The sequence below is a fragment of the Larus michahellis genome, chromosome 1 (genome assembly GCF_964199755.1).
Source record: "Larus michahellis chromosome 1, bLarMic1.1, whole genome shotgun sequence".
In the NCBI taxonomy this organism is placed as follows: domain Eukaryota; kingdom Metazoa; phylum Chordata; class Aves; order Charadriiformes; family Laridae; genus Larus; species Larus michahellis.
In genome coordinates this window covers 138,821,096-138,844,243 of record NC_133896.1, presented here as the reverse complement: position 1 = coordinate 138,844,243, position 23,148 = coordinate 138,821,096, and the positions used below count along the sequence as shown (strand labels likewise).

The following is a 23,148-nucleotide window of genomic DNA, read 5'->3' as shown; positions in this document are numbered from 1 at the left end:
AAGGATAACTTCAAGCTTTACCCTTCATCTGTTCTTAGGAATTATTTCTTCAGACTTTGGATTGTGTATGTAAGGTTTGGCTTTTTCAAATCCTCCTCTCTCTTTAGTGAGAGAAGCCTAACTATAGGTTGCCTGTGACAATCATGCCTCATTTCACAAAATGTTTGAGGTTGGAGGGGACCTCTGTAGGTCATGCGGTCGAACCCCCCTGCTCAAGCAGGGCCACTAGAGCCAGTTGCCCAGGACCATCACCCAGGCAGCTTTTGAGTATCTCCAAGGATGGAGACTCCACAACTTCCTTGGGCAACCTGTGCTAGTGCAGTCACCCTCACAGTGGGAAAGGTGTTTCCTGATGTTCAGATGGAGCCTCCTGTTTCAGTTTGTGCCCATTGCCTCTGGTCCTGCCACGGGGCACATCTGAGAAGAGCCTGGCTCCGTCCTCTTTGCACCCTCCCTCCAGGCATTTATACGCATAGGTGAGATTTCCCCTCTCCCGCCTTGAGATTTCTCTTCTCTAGGCTGAACAGTCCCAGCTCTGGCAGGCAGGTGTTCAGCCATCCCCAGGAGAGCAGGGGTCCCTCACGTGTAACAGTAGCTTGGGAAGACAAATGCCATAACTCAGAGCGTCTGTCCACCCGTCCTCCTCCTTTCCCCAACTTTTGTTGCTGAGCACAATGTCATATGGTACAGGACATTCCGTTGGCAGGTTGGGGTCAGCTGTCCCAGCTGGGTCCCCTCCCAACTTCTTGTGGGCCCCCAGCCTCCTCACTGGTGGGGTAGGGTGAGTAGCAGAAAAGGCTTTGGGGCTGTGTAAGCACTGCTCAGCCACAGCTGAAACATCTCTGTATTATCAACGCTCCTTTCAGCACAAATCCAAAACATAGCCCCATACTAGCTACTATGAAGAAAATTAACTCTATCCCAGACAAAACCAATACACTCTCAGCCTTTCCTTGCAGGAGGGATGCTCTAGTCCTTTAATCACCGTAGTGCCCTTTGCTGGACTCCCTCCAGTATGCCCATGTCTCTCTTGTACTGGGCAGTCCAGAACTGAACACAGCATTCCAGGTGCGGCCTCACTAGGACTGAATAGCGGGGAGGGATCACCTCCCTTGTCCTGCTGGCAATACTCCTAATGCAGACCAGGACTTGGCTGGAAAAGGCTCATTTGCCTTCTTCCATTTTGGAAATGGCCTGCTGCTGCTTCTGTCAGTTCAAGTGGGAGACGGATCCCTTGTGACAGTGATGTGTTTATCTCCAGGATACTGCTTTGTATAGGACTGTTAGAAGGAAGAGGACTGACAAAGGCGCCGGGAGACTAAGGTGCTGTTTCCAGCTTCACTCCAGGTTGTACGTCTTTTTGTCCCCTCCTTTTTTTGGATAAATCACAGCTTCTCACAGACAATGCAACTCAGACACGACTCAATGAAAAATTCTGTCCATGACACCACAGTTCACAACTGGCACTATGATTCTTTAACACAGTATCTAAAGACTTCTGAGTAACACAATTTAATATATTTGAAAAATCATTTGCACATTACAGACAATCTTAGGAAATGCTTCACCTTTCACGAACCAGTTGGCAGTGTCTCTCATTGGGGAAGACATACAGTGACATCAATTCTGTCAATACCTGCTACTTCTAAGGCACACATTTTCAGATCACTTTAGAAAAACACTGCCATAATAATATATTTTATATTGCATTAGCATTAAAGCTTTTTTTAGTGAAGAGATAAATTGTCTGTGTGACCCGAGATTTTCTAAAGCAATGCAAAGCTCTCAAATGTACTGTTTTACAAAGCTGTAATAAGGGACGTGGTGCTTTTAATTTTTATACAAATATTTACCTTTTGATGAATTAAAAATGTCACTTTGCCCAAAACTAAAATGAAACACAAAGCTCAAAATTCAGGAGTTTTCTTTATAGGAGAGGGTGCCCCAGGCATTTGGAGGCCGTCGGTTACATAGCTCAGGTCCAGCTTCTGCGACAGGTCTGATGATGCCACATTGCTAAGGGGATCCAGCCTTAAACACGGTAGAGCACCTCTCACCTTCCCTTTCTCTCTCAGCAAGAGACTGCAATCGCCATGCAGTAGAATAACTTTTGTGATTTCTAAATTAAAATATATTGTTCTATTCTACTGGGGAATGAGTGCCACGACCACGAAGTGGTCACTGGATGAGGGAAAACAAGGGTGAACCTTAATTCACCTTTACATTAATTTATTGACATTAACTGAGTGTTGCATGGATGGTGCCCAGATAATGCTCCAGATTAATCACTGGTTCCTCTACAACTTTCATACAAGTGTTCAAATTACATTTTAACATATGAGTGTATTTACTTTCTCTCTTACAAAATACAAATACAAAACCACCTTCTAATATCACTTCTGTAATTTTGTAGGTCAGAATTACGTTCAGTATTATCAGACTTTCAGGAGAAATAGAGCTTTTGTAAACTTGAGCTTTTGTAAAGTGAAATCACTTATAAAAGCAAAGTGAAAAGATGTGTATCCAACATCAATTATTATAATCACAAAGAGCTGAAATACGGCAACAATTTCTCATTTGTACATATTGAACAGCAAAAAAGTAAAAAAATATATATATACAACAAGCTTAATAGGGAAACAAACCTGAAACAGTTTTCTTCTGCTCATGGATAAGACAACTTTCCCTTACTTTTTTTAGTGCATTCCCTCTCATTCACAAGAACTAATGCATTTTGTCTTCCTGTTCTAAAGCGAACTGAAAACAATCAAATCTTCCTTCAAATCAAGAACAGTTGTGAAGTAGTGAATTAATACATATTCACCTGAGATCATTCTGAAATATAGGACAAGATCAATAGTGATTAACAGCTAAGGTGCACAACCATTTTGTAATTTGTAAAGAGAAACCGCATTTATACGGAACAGTAAAACTGTCATCTGTAAAGAGAATTATTGAGAACCGTATAGGAGGAGACACTATGAAGACTATAAGCAGCTTCTTCAACTTTCTTCTATTCAATATTGTCCTGTTCCCAACTTTCTGTAACAAAAACAGGGAGGGGAAGGAAGAATAAATGGAAAAAAATTAATGATTAAAAATATTTCTTCTGTAACTCCGTTTATTTCATGCTTATGTAACTTTCTCTCAAATCCGTTGAGTGACTTCAAAGTAGTCCTATGGTAAATACTACAAGTAGGTGCATTTCATCTAGGTCAAACAGCATAAAGCAAAACCACAAAGCTATATATAGTCTATATGTGTATCCAGCTCTGATTAATGGGTAGAATTAACCCTGAGATAAAAATAAATGTGCCAATGCTTCTATCCTTCTTTTATATATGGAATTAGTTACTTAATCCTTTCTAGAGTAATTCTGTTGAATACATTTGGTATCCACTAGTGACATGTTCAAACAAAATCAGACTACTGATAACTACTTAAAAGCATCACAAAAGTACATTCATCCAAGCACTGAAAAAGTGACATCTGCAATAGTAAACAGAGAATTACCATTCATAAATTCCACTGAGAAAAGCAAGGTCAAAGCTAAAGGGGCTGTCCTGTACTACGTGTTGGTCTCAAGGAACAGAGCCATGGTATTTGGAGGTGGGAAGGATCCAGGTAAGAGTGAAAAGGAACATTTTGTCACTCTAGGACATGCATCAGTACTCTATCTGCATGCACCAGGTCATGAAATCATTTAACATTCTGTTCTCCATTCTCATGATTTGGGGATGTATTATTATCTTTAACATGCGATAAATGAGAGGGAAAAAGAAATAAATTACAAATCACAGAAGAAACCCATGCTGCGGCTAAGGACTAAACTCCAATGTCTAGCATCTCATGCCAGTATTTTTAATCAGGAGACCATCAGGCAGAAATGCATCACTCATATGCAGCCTTAATTGTCTGTTTGGCACAGCTGCTCAGTGACTACACCATGTGAGAGGAATAAAATCAGAGGGGAAAGCTGTGTCCCGCTTACAGAACTGCTCAGAAATCCTGAAAAACATGAACGTATACATATTATCAGAGTACCATACCAGCCACAACTCTGTTGAATCTGTGTAGGGAAAATAAAGTAAGACTAAGACTCAAACCCAGATCCTGCAGAGATCAGGTGTCTCGCAGCAAATACAACCTCCGAACTGAAAGGAAATCTATGGCTGCCATGTTTACAGGTGAAAGAAACAATCAATACAACATCACTTTGGCAAAGCCTACGGCAAAAAAAGCTACAACTTTATAAAACTTGTTTGTATCTCTATCACTCTGCAGATTAAATCCAAGTATTTATCTTGGGATGTCTTTGTTGTATCAGTGCCTCAAATGCAACTACAGATGAATTTTAATGCAAAACAGAAAGTAATGTCAACATGGTGTACTCAAAGTGATCTAAACTTGCAAACCAAAGTAATAAAAAAAGAAAACATAATTAAAAAATATATTTTCATTGTATCTTCAAACACTAACACAACCTGATATTGTACATCATCCTACATATAAGCTGGACCCAAAACACTTAGCAGACTTTAATACAACAATTGCAGAGTTAAGCAGCAGAAGAGGAAAACAATTAAGTGCTGCAGGCAAGGAAGAAAACATAAGCTCTCAGATGGGATTTGAAACAAAAGGGAGAATCAAGATAAATTTGTCTCCTGTTTCAAGTCTAGAAGAAATAAATGTCATAAAGCAGGATCAAAACGATTCTGTTTACCTCAGCAGCATCATCCATTTCTGTGATCTCATACAATCATTTCAGCTCATTTCTGAATTAGAGAACTCTTTCTCTGGAGAGCTGTCATCGCTGAGGTCACTGTAGCTGTCACTGTTAAAAGCAACACACAGTCAGAAGGATCTAAACCAAATATTGTATTTCAAACCCTCCAACCCAGATGATGCACATGACAAACACTTTCCTCAAATGCAACCCATTTCCAGAAAACTACTTTAAGCTCATGCTCAATTTTGGTATTTTAGAACACGCTTCTCTACAGGGCTTAAGTTTGGAGCCTAAGAACTGATGAGAAAAAATATTCCACCATATAAACAGTATGTTCCATTTCTTTTTGCTTGGCTCCTGTACATTCATTCTATAGTTTGCTGGTGCTGTGTGCCTGCAACCATGATTAAAACCATGGAGAATAACAGGTATTCAGAGCAAGACTAAAAGGAATTTCTCCTTTATAATAAAGAAAGTGACTGTTTGACCAAAGAAAAAGCTAAGGCAACTTTATTTACTCAGAATGCTTCAATTTATACTTAAATTACAATTCTCGCTCTTCCAGTGAGAACATAAATTGTTGTCATTGCACCAAGCAATATCCTGACAGTTTTTCCTGAGGTTTTATTCCCTTCTGCTGTTTTCTGAGAGAAGTAGACTGGTTTTCACAAAACAAACTGCCATGCAAGTGACCGTTTTATAAGTGGCCAGAACAAGTAAACAGTGAAGGACAGGAATCACCACAGTGACCGAGACAAAGAAGTGCCCACAAACCACATTTTCAGTCAGCTGTGATGTCTGTCAGGTCTCCAGGTTTACCTTAACTCCAGCCTCAACCTCCCCCTACTACACTTCATCTCTACAGTCTGTTTTCCAGATGCTTGAATTTCCCAAGATCAGAAGCCAGCATAGGGAGCCCAGGGAACTGACAAGTACATCTAAGAGGCAATAATTCTCATCAATTCTGTGATACATCGGAGTGCAGGTTATGGTTAATACAGTACAGGTGGGGATCTCAGACCTCGTTTGTGTGGGCACAGCAGTGCCAGCCCTGGGTACCCACTCTACTGCAGCCGCTGCGGGCCTGTCTGCTCACATCTCACTCATCACATACACCTTCATCCTCCAGCCAACAGGGCCTCAGTCACATCACGCTCCCCCACTGTGGGCGTGATCTCCCACCGAGACATCAAGCACATCACCACCCCGTGTCCCGCCTAGACACAGCCTTAGCAGTTGATCCGCAGTGACCGCCTGCTGTGCAATGGTTCAAGGGGAACCACGTAACCCCGCAGCTGGAGATCTTTGATCTAGCCTGCAATGTGGAACAGTGAACAAACTGCACTCAGTTATACTGGTGCTTCTTACTGAGCGCTGCTTTGTAGCCTGAATTTCATCCTCTCTTCTTTGCAAAAAAAAAAAAAAAATTTTTTTAAAAATCACGGCCATTTAATGGAGTGGGACAGGAGGAGTGGCACCAACAGTCATCTCATTTAATTTCTCCCTCTGACTGTCAGGAAAGTCTCCCACAGTTGCAGCAAATCACTGTACCAAATTCCGACTTTTCTAACATTAAGACTTTGCCTATAGCATTCTGCCCTTCCTTTGCATGACACGTATGTTGTCGCTGCGCTTCTCATAAAGAATGTGTCATATCAGGCTAGTGAGAAGTGCTCAACTTGATCATTTCACCAGCTGGCGAACAATTACACAGTTCAAGTGAGGAAAGTGTTGTTAACAGCACGATCAAGCATGCCAGATGCACACAGACAAACACAACATCACCAACGTTGTACTTACTTCTTTCTGAAAGTACCCATGGAAACATGGAATAAAAATTCAGCATTATTAAAACAGTTTTGCACTTTCACATCACAGCAAAATAGCAAAAATTTTCCACAGAACAGAGGGTAAAACTGTGCAGAGAGCTGCGTAATCTCATGATAGCCCTGGTTTAAGCCCAAAGTCTTCAGAAAACTTTTTTTTTTAATGGGTTCTGCTGCCTAGTGGCAGTCACAGCCCAAAAACATATGCCGGAGCTCCATATACACCATAGTACGGGACACACATGCTTAAGTGAAAATGCTCATGGGCCAATGAGGTGAGTGGAGAACTGCCCAGCTTCATCTCTTGACGACAGTTACATGCTGATCCCCAGCCAGCACTCTCATCATCGGCCCTCCCCCACTCAATGTCATGGGGTTTAGAGGCATTCACCCACAGAAGCAGTCACACAAGGCTGGCTGCTTCCATCACTTCATTGATTTACCACCCCAGCTTCTCAGGCCTTTTTCCAGTTTGGGAAGCTGAGGGTCACTTGGCTAGCCACTAGCCCAAAGGCTAAAACACTTACTCAGCCAATGACAATTTTGTTCCTGTTTCCCCACTTCCCAGTTCAGCACAAGGCTTGACTCCACACTCCAGAGCAGGCCTCTTGTCGCCACATTCTTGACTGTTTTGCAGTAGCACCTCAGGTTCTCCCCTGCTTTAAGGCTGTCCTCCTGGGTGTAAGTCAGTTGTATCTCTAACAGGCAGGCCACAGTGGCAAGAAAGGTAGGGGAAATATCCAGGTAAGGGTCAGCCCTTGAACTTCAGACTCAGGTTAACTGTCAGTCTCACAGTTTCAGCTTCTTGAATGGTATCTCTAAGCACCTCCAGACTGTGGCATCAATTACCAAGAAGAACTTGGGGTCCAAGGAAACCTGAACTTCTTCAAGAATAAAGCTTCCACTGAAAGCAAGCAGGGACTCATGAATCTTGGCATATCTGTATCTGTGTGCTACAGCTTCAAACCAGAGCTGATGTCCAGTTTCTACGATTTACTGTGATATGAACTGTACTCAACTGGTAAGTAATCTGAAGAAAAGCTCCAGGTGATATTAACCACAAATGAGTCATCCCCTCTCTTCGGAATAAATGTGTACTTCCTTTCAAATTACATTGAGTTTCTAGACAGATATTAAACACAAAACCCAAATGGCTATTTTGTGCTCATAGTTGCTAATATTATGTAACCTTACTTCAATGTGCTGGCTGTGAAAATGGTGGTGGTGGTGGAAAATCAAGTAAGCCCGGCTTTTCCTTTATGATATTCTTTTTCACGCTGAGCCCTCAACTGAAAAAATATGCTTGCATTTCCTTCATCAAGTTTTCTCTTAGTTTGTGTACAAATTAATTAGTAATTACCTTGGGCAGGAACCTGACACCCACTTTATCTTGTTTGTAACTATTCCCACAACACTGGACTCCAAAAAAAAGGATCTAGCGAGCAGATTTAAGGCCACTACAGTGGTTCTATTCCGTCTTTTTTTTTTTTCATGGGATCTGGAGCATAAAAATGTGGCCAAGAGAAAAACAGAACAAAGCTCAGAGTATGCAGCGTCACTCCATCTAGTCAGTCACTTCAGTCTTCAAGATCAAGAATTGTAGTCACTTTGATCCTTACACCTAATCTACCTGTAGTTAATGGAAATACATTCACTGCAAAGTGAAATACCAACCAGTATCTAAGCTGGTATTTCACTTTGCAGTTAACTGCAACGTGGAACAACTACTAGTACCTAGCTGGCATTCGATTTTGCAGTAAACTACAACATATTTCCTGACTGGAGCAAGGAAAACATCCTCTGTTGAGAAATTACATGACGGGGCTTTATTCTGTTTTAAAGTTCACTCATCCTCAGGTATCTGTCTTCTCAAGACATAAGCAATAAAAAGAGCTTTCCCCTGCATGTGCTCCATTATTACCAAATTCATGCCCTTTTCAGATCTCTCTGTTCTGCTGACAGAGGCATCATCATAACTCTGTTATGCATCAGTATAAAGCACAGAAGGAGGTAAGATCAGAAGATTCCCTATTGGTATGGTATCGAAGGCAGCCGATAGCCGGGGCCACGCAGCATGAGGCTGGAATGCATCACCTCAGCAACCAATCTCAGCTACAAAACCACTAGAATTAAGACGCAAGATCAATTTTAAACCTGTATTTCTCAAACAGCCCCAAACAGCTCAAAAACAGTCTCAAACAGCTGCTCAAAAGCCCCAAACTGCCTGCTTTCGATGCTTTTAGTAAGAAACAAAGGCAACTGTAAAATGGGTACTCCCTGAACATTCTGTTTGTTTCATTTTGAAAATCCAGATTAACATTCTTTAAAAACAAAGGATTTGACACAGTTGCAGGGGGGCTTTTTTCATCCTTTTTAATGTATCATTAACAAAAAAAGTCCTTTTCCAGAAATGGAAGCAATTTAAACAATTGTTACGGTAATGCTATTCCTGTAAAGGCAGGAGCCAAGCTAAGTGCATTTCTTCCTCAATCCAAATTAAAGATAAACGTAATTACTTTTAGTACAGGCTGTGACAGTTTAAAACAAACAATTGTTATAGCTTTCGAGAACCTAGCAAAAAGCAATCTGTCAATTATCATTATTATTTCCCCCATATAAAGCTGAATGATTAAAATTATTATAGTCATTAAAACATTATTTAAAGTAAATGCATATTTGATTGTGCAATGGTTATAATTGCAGTCACCCATATTTCTCAGTGCATATTTTTATGATTATATGATCATAAAAATTAACATATATCATTTATTGCGATCCCCATCATTATATGTCCTTTGCTTCCACGAAACATCATTTCATTAAAGCATCCCTCAGCACATACCTAAGACTCTCCAGTTCCAACCTGCCAGACATCTGCACTCACAAAACTGGACCTAGAATAATGGTTTTATTAGGACCCAGCATTACAAAAATCACAACCAAGATGCCAGAAGATATTTGGATGTTATAAAAACTCCCAGCTGAGTGTCATGCACGGGTTTCAGTTCATATAGCTTTAGACATCTTCATCTGAGATAGTTGCCACCAGCTTCTTACAGTCAATGGAGAGAAACAGGCACTTGTGGAGTATAATGCTTCTGACTCACTCAACCATTAAGATGAGCTATTTGGCTCCTTTGAAGTGCATATTAACTTAGCCACTACACAAAAAGACTTGGGGTGACCAGCTCTGAAAACATCTAACATTAACATGACAAAGTAACTGCCACAACTAACCATTACTAAGTTCATCACTAAGTACCACTATGGTTGAGAAGGGATTTCCTTTAAAACTTTTTCTGTAGTTTTCTCTAAGAGCTCTGGGGTCTTAGCTGCTCTAATCATCCTCACCTGGGGCCTCCACCTATGGGCCCAGGAGCCTTGGCCCCCAGTCCTTTCCCACGCTATGTCACAGGCATGCCTGTACCCACCTCTGTAGTTCTGTACTTGGTGACTGGACTTCCTGGATTGACCTCAGACCCAACCCATCACTTTGCACTTCTGCACTGGACTGTCTGCAGGACATAATGAATGTCACTGGAGCCGGTCCACTTGCCTTCTTTGGCAACTGTGGCACTGACTCCTGCTGGTGAAGACACTACCCCTACTAGTACAGCTGCTGCCCCTGGCTCCAGTATTGCCTTCTTTTGTGGAGCAGCCCCTCTCTTGCTGCTCTCTTGACAGTCTTCAAGCCACAAGATTTTCTTCACTTTCTTCTGAAATGTCTGCATTGGGTCAATGACAGAAATATGATGCTGTGCCAGATCTATTATTGGTTGGGGACAATGTACAGGGACATCAGAGATAGCCCTGCCCATATCTCCTTTGTCCCTCATACACCAGAACATGTCACACAGGCTGTTTACTGTTCTGTTTATAGGTTGTTGCCCAAACCTGCCTACACAACTGAGACAGCTGGACCACGTTAGTGCAGTAAGCACCATATGGACAAGCTTTCTGAGGTTTTTTTCTTTATGCTCCACTCCTTCTGTCCCCTGGCCACTTTTGTACCCTGTCTCTGAATGCAACTCATAAGTCATCTTTTATTAATAACCCGCCCAGAATTTAACAGATTATTCTGTCACTAGATGGTATTGGATTGGTGCCTTCCATTAGCATATTTACTAACGACTTGCAAAAATTTCTTTTGGCAGCAGTCATAGTTGCCCACACTTTCTCACCTAGGAACATCTCTCACTTTCTACATTTCCTCCCATCTACTGCACATTTGCGTTATTCCAAAGAAAAACAAGATTTCATTATTTTCAGCTCAGATTTCTAAATTCTCTGTATTTTTTTATGTTATTTCTTTGTTCTGAATAGTGCTTTCGGCTCTTCTTTGAATTATATTATTTGCAAATATCATTCATACACTGTAGCCTACTGTTGAAGGCCGTTAATAAAGATGTTGGTTGAGGGGAAAGAAGAAATAAAACCTGCTGATGCTAAACTTGCTCTGCAAAAAAAACCCAGCAACATCGCTTTATTGTACATCAGTGGTTTTGCAATCCATATGACAATGTTCCCAAAGATAAGCCAGTTTTTATTACTTTTTCCAAGTGAAATTCTGTCAGACTCAGTAAAAGCCAACACTACATCTGAAGTTCTTCTCTTAATCCACAAGTTTTCTATTAAAACCTTTCAGTTTCTCTTAAAAGCAGCACATTTGTGGGTATTGTACACTTTCTGAGCATCTCCTGTGGTTCTAGTGCTCTCTGTCCTTTAAAATGAAACATGTAAACTGGCAGCCCCTCACCTTCCTCAGCTCCTTATGAAATGGTGACTTCAGTATTTCCATGGAAAGATTTTGAAAAGGTCATGATTTAAAACCATTCACAAGGAAATTAAGAGCATGGCTTTGTCTGATGGTTGGCCACGCATGCCGTAAAGCACGAGAGACTGCAACCACAAAGGCAACTTAGATGCCCAACTACCACTTCAGGTAACTAAGTAATAACTCATCACTGAGTTACTCCAATCCTGTCTTTGGTTCTTAATTGCCTCTGTCTACACCAAAGCTCCTGGGAACTAAGTTTACCCCAGAGGATGCATTCCGGTCTCAAACTAGGTATGCTCATGCCTATGTGTAAGCATTCTCAGGCTGTCTCCCAGACTAGGCCTCACAAAAATTTAAGAGATGGTTTATTCACTTTTATTTATTTAGGGCACTCTCCTGGGAGGTGTGATGCATCTTCAAATTTACTGTTTGCTTTGCTTAGAAGCTAAGGCTTCTGTCCAGGTGTCAGATGTTCTAAAGTTGTGTCCTAATTATGGGGCTGTTAAATATTCTAGGGTAATGATTTCCTGTTAAGAATCTCATGCTGATGTATGTATTTCCTTTTGTCTCAAGACTTCATCATTAACTCTCTTTTTAGTGCTTTTAATAGCCTAGTTTAGGTAATCTGCTGAAGTTGCTGGCAAATTCTCTTTCAGGTTATGTGTTTGCTCTAGTCAACAGCGCGACTACAACTCGTGTAGGCAGCGGTGGATAAGGTATGCAGAAAATCCCCTCCTCAGATTTGTTTCAGTCTTCTTATGACACACCTTAGCTTTACCGTTCAAGGAAATCACTAGCATTCTGGGGTTTAAAGGTTTAAACTGGAAATCCTTTCCACTCAGCAGGTGGATATGCTAATATGAGTGGGTGTGCTGTAATTTGCACTGAAATTCCCTCCTGAAAGTTCTTCCCTGCAAAATGCTCCTCTTTCAGGCCCAAAATGTTTTTCTGTTCCAATGCTCTATCTCAAGACAGAGGGGTTTCCTTGATTGCTGTGTAACCAGGTAAATGGCAAAATTTGTATTTTTATATATAAAGTTTTGGGGTATGAATTTTTGTCTTTGCCAAATGGTTAAGTGTTGGTTGGAGTTTATTATATGAACATGAAGAAAAAGAGTTTGGTATACTTTTTTATTGATTATATATTAATTTAAATAAGTGTAAGTGCAGCACATTCAGTAATTGATGAAATTTAAAAGTCAAGGTTAGAAAATATATTTGCTGTAATGCGAAGGGATGTAAATTTAAATTAGTGTGACCCATGCAGATCACTCATTCAAAAAAAGTAATTTTTCTTTATCTCAGAGACATGAATAGGTATACTCATGGGAGGAAGCAGTAAAAGAAAGCACATTGGGACCTGGGAAACAAGATGAACTGTGAGACAGAGAGTGCCCACAAGAGGAAAAGACTGAAGGTCACTGTGCTTGAAGACTCCCCTTCCTGCCAAGCACCACAAAATTTTGATCGGTGTAATGCACTGGCACAAATTTTAAAAGGTAGATAATGTTATGACCACTAATAACAAAGACAGGCTAAGGTAAGAGGAGTATTTCAATCAAGCTGTAGTTTGCAAATCAGAAAGAAATTCTCTCTGTATGTAGATCATCGCACAATTGGCCAGGGTGAGCAAAGATGAAGTGCATTTATGAAAGGGTACCAAAATAGATTAATCTGGTCTGGCTTGGCTATTTTCCATTACTACTGAAACCTAAACAAAATTTCTACTTCTCACTTAAGAAGAAGACCTCATTTTAAGAATAGAAAGCAATGTTCAAAAAAAACACACAAAAAAACCCAACCAAAACTAGTAAGTTTGCTGCCTTGTTTAGGGGAAAAGACAGTAAGCCAGGGTTAGATACGTTCTGTGACATTATTCAGTCATTCTGTGATTATTTTTTTAATATTTTTTTTTCATTTTTGTTATTGTACCCTGAGCTGCCCCCTGACCTCTTTATTATTGTTATTGTAATGAAATTGTTACTGCTATTAATATCATTCAAATAAACAAGAATGAGTTAACACTGGCGAAAAACTATTGCTACATTCAACAAACCAAAAACTCCGTGTCCAAGGCAACTGGCACAAAGGATTTTGGTTTGGCTGAACCATGCAGTTTTGATCCAAACCCTTCCATAAGTCTAAAGATATCCCAACTGTCTTGTTGCAGGCCTGTCTCTGCTCGATGGTACTAATTATTTAGCTACTGCAAAATAAAATCAGTTTTTTTCTTTTCTGTTCCTATAATCATTCAAATACAACTCAGTAAGAATTTCACTTCATTATTTGATCCTCTAGGAAATCTCTTTCCCTGTGAAACTGCCGTTAATGAAAGTTAACATAGGAGGTGACTAACTTCACATGAATTTACTCCAGGCTTTTTACTTCTTTCTGGTTATAGTGTATGGATCTGGCTTTAGCTCTAATAGCCTCTGAAAAGGAAGTCAGGAACTGTGCTTCCTGCTTACAGATGCTTTTACATCAGGGTTTATGTTAGGCATGTACAGGAACAAGTAAATCCATACGTGAAGAACTCCCTTTCCTCTTCTGGACTTCTGAACTGATGGATGGGATAGTTCCCGCAAAAATGTGACTGTCAAACTGCAGGCACGTAAGAAAGAAAGATTACCTTGGAGACAATTTACATCCACGTTGCAGGTATGCATTGAGTGTCCCAGTTGCTGCTAACAACAGTCCAAGGTATGGAGGTGAAGGTTTCATAGGTCTCGAGGAAAACTCTGGGTGGAACTGAACTCCCACAAAATATGGGTGATCTGCAAGATAGATGTCAAAGAAAATTATAAGATGTAGGAAGAAGACAGTAGAATAACTGTTAGGAAAAAAGTTTATTGAAGATTTCACACAGGAGTCCAGAAGCCAGATCAGCATGTGTGAATTTAAGGGCGGGGCAGCAGGAATCTTAACTTTTTCCACAAAAATTAACTGACAACAGAGGCCGAAGGTTAGTAAGGCCAATTAAGGAAAAATCATCCTGTGATTCAATCTTAATGCGCAAAATGATGTAATTAAAAGCTGAATAATAAACCTGTACTGACATGTAAAGGAGGGAAAGGGGGAACAACCACAAAGTCTACATTTATCACATTATTTTCATAGTACTTTGGCTTTCAACACATATTTATGCATGTATATTCAGAACATGCACCCATCCATATCTGAGCGAAAAACAAAACAGTTCCTAAAAAACCAAGCATTACCATACAGCAACTATTTACACATTAAAAGATGGATATGAAAGAAACATACAGAGAAAATTGGTGAAAACAAGCTTCAAATAATTAGGCCTAGAAGGGATCTCTTGGGACATTAAGTCCAGTCGCCTGCTAGTGAATGCAGCTACATCGTGTAGTCTCACGCACAAAGGGTCAAGGCTCTGTCGTAACACCCCCTAGGTTTTTTTGCTCCCACTAGAAAGCTCTTCTAATACTCCCTCCTTTTGATTAGAAACCTTTTCCTAATTCACAGGCCATCTTTATTACAGCCAACTTATATCCATTTCTTGTGGTGCTCTTCTTGCCTGCTCTTTATTCTGTGTGATTAAGGATGACAACATCACCATCACTCAACTCCATCTGCTAAGCTAAACAAGCCATGCTGCTTCATCTTCTCTTAAATCTTTAGCTGTTTCCCAATCAAAGCACCTCTTTACTACTGCTTGTTTCCTTTCTGTCTTCTTTGAAAGGATAAGGAAGGAACAATGTTTTCATACTCTTCCATGCTGTGCACCTGCTCCTTCTTTGAATATTGTTTTAATATTCACATTAACCACTTCTAGTGCCAGGACACTGGACAAAATGAACCATAGATCTCTTCCAGTTTGACAATTTCCAAAACAATCCCAAACATTCAAGGAACTTCTCTGCAGTACAGAGTATTTGATAACAAGAAAGCTGGGGTTTTCTTCTATGAAGATAAAGGTAAACCATATGATGTAGTATACTGCTCTTCTCTCTGCTGCTACGTCTTAAAGACAACATGAATCCTAAATTTATCCCATAACTTCTTTCTCTCTACCATGCAATTTAGTTCTTTAAAGCTGTAAAACAAGACAATGACAAAGCATCAAATATTTCCCATGGGGATATTTTGCTTAAAAGCTTTGCCTAAGCTATCTGGTGTACTGTTATTTCTGCACTTCTGCTCCAACCCGCTTTCCTCTCTATGATGATTGTTTTTCTTTAGTAATCAGAGTCTCCTTGGAGCCCATTCTGAAATAATTCCAGGTTTTACTGCTGCTTTTATTCTTTTCACACTAACATGCAATTTAAAAATCCTGCCTGATTTATTTCACAATGCTTTCTATAGAAGTTGTTTCATGCAGGGCAGACAAAATAGCCTCCCAACATCAGCATGCATAACAGAGGTAATTTATCAGGAACAAACTAAGCAAAGAACACCATGGCAATTAGTAGTTTATGAATTCACATGTATCCTTTGCTCTCAGATTACTCTCTATGGTGCAGTTGCTTGACACTGAATACGGACACCTACTTATAAACCCAGGTTCAAAATTACAGCACTGTTCTTCAACATACCATGGAATATAAACTGAATTCTCGGAAGCATCACGTCACAAATAGTACTCCATAGGATGATAATATATTCTTATGATAAATCTATGTTTCTGTGCGTGGAATTTATCTTAACCAATGGCAATTAGGGGCCATGTCAGAAAAGAAAAAAATATGTTGTAAGATATCCTGAATCTTCATGTGCCTGATACTCATCCAGCCAATAGTGACTTAACAGCAAGGAGTTAATCAAAGAATCAAGCAAACAGAAGGAGACACAGACTGATTGGACGGCATCTTGGAAGGTCTCTAGTCCCGCCTCCTGCTCAAAGCATGGTCAAGTTCAAACTTAAATCAGGTTGCTGACAGCTTTACTCAAGTTTTGAAGGTCTCTATCCGCAAGGATGGAGATTTCACAGCCTCTCTAGGTAATGTATTCCAGTGAAGTTTTATACTTTGGCTATATTGCATGTATATATAGTTCATATACGCGAGGAAATTGAACACAGTTATATATGGGACCCGACTAAGAATATTTGGGGGTGCTTCGGGAGCAGGCCAATGTCATCATGAAGCTGGTTGTTCTCTTTAAAAGGCCAAGGTGATCATGAGATCCTGGATGACTGGAAAAAGGCAGGCACCGTGCCCTTCTTCAAGAAAGACAAAAAGAAGCATCCAAGAAACTTCAGGACAGTCAGCCTAACCTGCGTTTATAGCAAGATTATGAAACAAATCCTCCTCCAAGGCATCTCCAGACACATGAAGGACAGGGCACAACAGGCTTGGGAACAATAAGTCTTTGGATGCAGGGAGAGCAGTAGCCTTCATTTACCCTGACTTTAGCAAGGCTTTTGATATGGTTTCCTAGCACCCAAGCTGGGAGCTATGGACTGCGGGTAGACTACAAAATGTGTTAAAAAATGGCTGTACTGTTGATTCAAAGAGTAGTGGTGAGTGGGTTTGAAGTCTAACCAATAGGGTACTTGGAGATACTCAAAACTTGACTGATACGGTGCTTAGCAACCTGATCTATATTTGAAGGTAGCCTTGTGTTGAAACAGAGGGTTGGACTGGATGACCTCCCAAATCACTCTATGATTCTACACAGCCAAATCCCACTGAGCTAGAATTATGACCTTTTGGAAACGGAGCATGTCTCCCCTTGATAATCAAATACATGCACAATCCTTGAGAAGCGTAGGACTTCTCCTAACATCCTCTGAATCTTCACCCATTGTAATACACAGGTGGAGTCAGCAGTATCTCCCAACATGATCTTGGCTGTTACAACAGCTAAATGTAGTCCCTACATGTCATTTAACAACCTACAGTTTACACAGTTTTAATAGATGCAGAAAATACAACAGACAAGTAAGACACTCACTCTCCAGTTCAATAATTTCCATTCTGTTCCCTTCCGTATCATGGCCAACAAATTTCAAACCTTTATCTTCAAAGCAATGAGTCAATTCTGGGTTCACCTGAAATATTGAAAGTAACAATGATTGTAGTTCTATTTATTTTTGGATTTAACAAACAGTAGTAGATAATTGTAATGTTTCTAGTATGCATATAAGAATGAAAGAATTGAGAAAAGAGTTGGGAACCTTTTCTTTCTTGTTTTAACAACTCTGGTATAAATTTGTAAAAGTGAGCATGCTTATTTAATAAGACATGATTCAGTAATTTTAAAACTTACTACATAACATTCAAAAGATTAAAGCCAAGGTCCCTTCTGCTTGCTATCCTCCTGCTTCTGAGCAGCTTGCTTTGATTTTTAAAAGGCCCACTACGGTAGGCATAAAGACTGACCTCCTATTTGAACACTGCATTTCAGTGGTTATGACACAAGCTGTGGTTCAGCTCCTCCTTGAAACTCAGGAGCTCTGCAGTGAGCTGTTTCATTTCCTTGGTGGTGTTCTAACCACTCGGTTAATATTCAAACTCTGAGCACCTTTACCACCATTCTCCTTCCAGCTTTTTAAGTAAACTTAACATTGTTTGAATCAGTTTGTAGCATGCATGCATCTCATAGCTCAGACCCCTCTGGAGATACTGATGGAGTCAGGTCCCTTCTGAACTATCTGAGATAACTCTAGGAGTCCGGGTCTTGTCTGTCTCCTTGAATGACAGTATTTTGAATGTACACAGACACCTTTACTCAAATGTTCTCAAACAGAGGAGTGGACCTATACAAGGGTCCTACAGAGTTGGATGGCAGGAAGCAAGTGATCTGAATTAGCCTCCAAGTTGTAGATGCCTGAAGTCTGCCTACGTTTAGAGTATGAAAGAATGTGCTTTACCTGAACATAATCTAAGCCTTTAAATAAGCCAAATCAGCCAAGGAGCAATGCATTTGAGGATTATAAGCCTTTACCTTTCAAATACTTCACAGGAAGTCAAGTCAGGTAATATCTGACATCACTCTCCAAGATCATTTTGCTAGACACTGCACCATCTCTACCACAGAAACAGTACACTACATTATTCCCCTCTATTGAACACTTAGAAGAAGACCTCTGTGATACTCTGTCTAGTTTCAGGCGCCTCAATACAAGAAAGCGATTGACAAAATGTTGCGAGTCCATAGGAAGTCCAACCAGGATGGTTAGAGGGGTGGACCACACGCAACATAGGAGAAGAGACTGGATGAGTTGGATTTGTTCAGCCTGGAGAAGAGAAGGCAAAGGGTGGATCTCAGTGCTGATTTCAACTATCTAATGGGACGGTATAAAGAAGACTGAGCCAGATTCTGCTCAGAGATGCACAGCACAAGACTGAGAGATAAAAGACAAATTGCCCAAGCAAATCTCCTCTTAGATATAAGGGGGGAAAAGGGTTCACAATGATGTGGTTAAGCATTGGAACAGATTGTCAAAAGGTGTTGTGGAATCTCTTTTTTAAGAGAGATTCAAAAATAGATGGGACAAAATCCTGAGCAGCCTGGTCTAATTTTGAAGCTGGCTCAGCTCCAAACAGGGTGTTGGACCAGAAGACTTACAGAGGTTCCTTTTGATCTAAATTATACTATCTAGCCACTATTAAATTTTGGGTTAAGTTTATGTAAGAAATCTCCCATTGGCTTTAAGGAGAATCATGCCTACCAAGAGAAACACAATTTGCTTAAGCTTTAACTCTTGAGCACAAAGTACTTCAGTAGTGCTTACCTCATATCTATGCCTGTGTCGCTCCTCTACAAACATTTCATCACCATAAAGTTTCCCTGAATATACAACAAAAAAGAAAGTAATGCTAATGTGTTGCTTTAATAGTTGTTACAACTATTTCTTGTAATTTAAACCTCAAAAAAAAATTCCCATGTAAAACATAAAAGGACACTATTCATCTCACTCCAGCTTTCTGTTTTTCAGAGGGATGACTAGTTTCTTTTAATTTACTGTTACCTGAGTTTAATCAGGATTCATATAAACATTTCTTGACCAGAAATAGCTTAGGTAGACTAGAATCTGAAGGCCATGCTTAAACTAGTTTAAATTGTAAAGCCCAAAATAAAATAAAAAATGTTTGAGTGAACAAGCAACATTAAAATCCCTTCAGGGTTTTACAACAGTTGTATGCAAAAGATGCAGTGAAGGAAGCCTTTTAGTAGCATCTGTTCTGTTTTAATAGATTATGCATGGCAGCTGGCATAATACCTCCAACAAGAAACAGAGAATATTGTTCTTCTCTGTTTTCCTGATCTCATTACCCAAATGACTTTTGCAGTCCTCTGAGCCTAATCTGGAACACTCCACAATGCAGATCAACAAGGAGTAAACTAGAGGTATGCAGTAAACCAGAATTTAATCATATATCTTACTTAACATTACAGCTCAAACTTTGCTCTCAATTTATCCTAGTGTCATTAGGATTACTATCTCACTTAGGGGTTGGTACAAGAACTAGGCTGCCAAGAAGATCTCCAAAAATTGTAGAGTGATAGTACTGCAATTTTACAAAAAGTGGTATATGTGTTAATTTTAAGGAACCACTTTTTCAAAACCATTATTTCCATTCAAGTTGAAAAGCATTAGGAACAGGAATCAGATTTCCTGAGTAAACTACCAGAGCTTTCTTAGAGTGTTTGATAAATATGGTCATCTAAACAACTCATAATACTGGTCAAGAGTTAGAACCATGCTAATTTTTATTAACTTTTCCACAAAGCGTTTAGGCCACAGAACAACTTGTGCATTGTGATATGCATATATATATATCACACCTAGGCAAAGTATCACCCACAGCAGTCAGATCACTAGCACAGGCATTCCCTAGAAAGGCAGATTTTTCATTAAATGGGCATATGTATTACATTTTGGTTTCCTGACGAAGTAAACGACATTTGTAGAAGCTCAGAAGGATATATTCCGTAAGTTCAACATAACTAAATATAGTAATAGTTCAGATCAATGTCAAAGGCAGAGCAATATAAGAAATATGCCCATATTTATCGATGGACAAGAAACCACTTTTTACACATTTTCAGCTTCACTTATATTATTACTGTATAATAGGCTGATGAATAGGAGACAAGTATTACTTCAATTTTAAAATACATATAGATCAAACTGAATCTTTTGTTCTATATTCTGGTTGCTTTTATTTTGCCCTTTGAAGCATCCTGTTAGAGCAAATAATTTTCCTTTCCTACAACAAATAATTTGCTTTCCCAAAACAAGACTGTTTCCAGGGCTAGGCTAGGCCTAGGGCAGTGCTGTATGAGAGACTGGAGTTAAGCAGGGCCTGGCTATAATTAAGATACAACCTAGCAAACACTATCAAGACAAGGTGAGGACTAAGGCAGCAAGGTCAGATGACGTTTAAGGCTGAGGCGTACTGGCAAATCTAGGGAATGACAAGCAAGGTCATTGTAGGTCTGGCAAGAGCATAATGAGTGGGAGTTTGGGTTAGTTCTACCAAAAAGCTTCAAGGGTAGAACAATAAGCCCTGGTTCACATGTCCTATCAACTCATAAATAAAATAGGAAGAAAATGCTCTGATCTTCCCAAGAAAATAATGAAATAAGCTACCATAAAATGCATTTCAGTTATCTCACCAGTTATCTCACCGTTTATTTAAAGTGTTGGACCCTAACTGACCTTTTCACTGAAACTTCCAGATGTCTCTCATTTCTTTCTTTACATGCCTATCCTAGATAAATGTATAAGGGGACAGAATCATGAGCTTGGGGCAGCTGTCACACAACTGCTTGCTTGAGGTTGTAGTCCTTTAACAAGATGTGCTTTGGGTGCTTTGGCATTTTTGCTTTGCCCTGTTACAGAGTTCCTATTCAAAAGGCAAGTCATAAGAGCAGAAATTTAACTTACTTAAAACAGAATTTTCTGTTTTGAAAATAGTCCTCCTCTTCCCCAGTCTCATTGTTCCACCCATATCTCCAGGATTGTGTTCTGGCATGTCAATAACCTGTAGAGAAAAATTGTTTAAACACTGTTTCATCCAACAAAGAAAAAAAGAAAAAAAGAAACAATTGTGTAACAGGCTGCATAGATTTATAAATAGTAACATTATTTATTTTTCCTCCAAGCATTCCTAATTATGACTTCCTCTTTGGTTTTCCTACTGCTTTGTTCTCAGTATTGGCACTGCAATAGACTGAGGATATTAACTGGTGTGAAACTTTTTCATTTAATGTTAAGATCAACAAAAGCAATTATTAATTCCTTAATTTAATTTTTGGAGTGGAAAAAACCTTTCTTTTAAAAAAAATACCAAAATGTTAGCAATAGGATAATTCTGCCAAAAGCTATTCTTGGTGCTATAAAAGTACACAGATTTTTAAAAACTGATAAATTCATAGATGAAAAAAAATCCACAAAGTGATAAAGACACCATCTCTGAAAAAGCGAGTCCCTTAACCACACAGTGACAGAGACTGAAAAATTACCCTGGGTAAATATTCCTGTACACTGGGCCCTTTCTTACGCTGTTCTTCACACACAATATTCTTTCTTACACTAAGAGGCAGAAAGAACTGTCTTATCAAGAGAGCGGAAGTCCTCTTTTTGGGAAGCGGGAGAAGAGGAGGGCACAGAGCAGCAGAGTGCAAAGAGGGCACTTGAAACAAGACTATAATCTAATGTTGTAAAAGCAGAGTACTAAAAGAGGTGACTCCGACATGTGTGTGCTATTTCAGATCATATATGTAACTAATTTATCACAGGGAGAAAATGGAAAAACCTCCCCCCTCTAACTCACCTTTACTAAAGGGTTTCTCAGATTGCCTAAGAATCCACAAAATACTAAATTGCCTTATATGAAGAACACGCTATTTAACATGACATTTAAAGAAGAGGATATACAAATACTGGTTTTGATGACTGAGGCAGGTGGGTCAAATGGAATCCAGGATGGTGGGACTCAGGGGATGTGAGAAACAATGGCTTAGTGGAAGGAGTGCATTTGGTTTTGCTCAGTTTGAAAAATCCTGCTGGGTCTCACAATCATGATTAGACGAAGTCTGTCTCAGAGAGGTAAAACAGTTCAAAACTGTACAAAGAGTTGAGCTGAAACTATGACCTACGTGCTTGTATTCACATATACACACTCTGTGAGTATAATTGACAAAGAGAGGTTCTAAAAATACAAATATTCACACATATGGGTAATCTGGAATTGGATTTTTATTAACCTTAATTTGCCCTCTGGGAGTAATGAAAACAATTTCTGATGATACACTTCATAAAGTGAAGTTATTCAATTTAGAAGGGATGGTGGAAAGTGCTTAGCCTTTGGCCTTGTGCCAATGCATTTCAGCTGTGCAATTATCTCTGTATAATCTTATACCTTCAAAATGTTATTTATAAGCTATATACTCATTATAAAATGTCACAAGCAGAAGTTGTGATCAAACCAGTGGGATATTACAGATCCCCTAATTACCTCCCAAATCATGAAGGTGAAAACTATGCAGTACATCCAGCTAAAAAAACCCCAACAAAACACAAACTAAAAAAATAATAAATCATTCATTAGATCTTTATTACTTCAAAAAAAGACGGGATTGTCTGCTTTTACTTTATTTCCTTACATTTACTTTCACTTCTTCTCTGAAGTAGCGGCCACAGAAAACCAGAGGACATCAGAAGCAGTTAAAATGTATACAGCAAACTGTGTGTATATGTCTAACACTCTGACCTTCTGAAATCAAACGTGTTCCAGGAGGTGTTATTCACTTGCCTACTCCCATACAACAGATAACCTTCAAGTTGCGCTCCTGACTCTTGTCAAATGGAGATGAAGTGCTAACAAGCAGCTACCAAGGAC

The 23,148-nt window shown here is 39.5% G+C and overlaps 1 protein-coding gene across 2 annotated transcripts in view; it reads right to left on the bottom strand.

Annotated features, from left to right (window-relative positions):
* Window positions 1–955: 955 nt before the first annotated feature.
* The window catches only part of CTPS2 (CTP synthase 2), a 78,347-nt gene continuing 56,154 nt past the window's right edge, over window positions 956–23,148 (bottom strand). For both annotated transcript variants that reach the window (XM_074605762.1, XM_074605772.1), the window contains exons 14-19: window positions 21,192–21,288; window positions 19,032–19,087; window positions 17,249–17,345; window positions 13,962–14,106; window positions 4,724–4,834; window positions 956–3,042 (exon numbers count right to left, since the gene is read on the bottom strand). In XM_074605762.1, coding sequence (XP_074461863.1) covers window positions 4,765–4,834; window positions 13,962–14,106; window positions 17,249–17,345; window positions 19,032–19,087; window positions 21,192–21,288 — 465 coding nt within the window. In that variant the 3' untranslated portion in view covers window positions 956–3,042; window positions 4,724–4,764. The remainder of the gene's footprint in view (window positions 3,043–4,723; window positions 4,835–13,961; window positions 14,107–17,248; window positions 17,346–19,031; window positions 19,088–21,191; window positions 21,289–23,148) is intronic.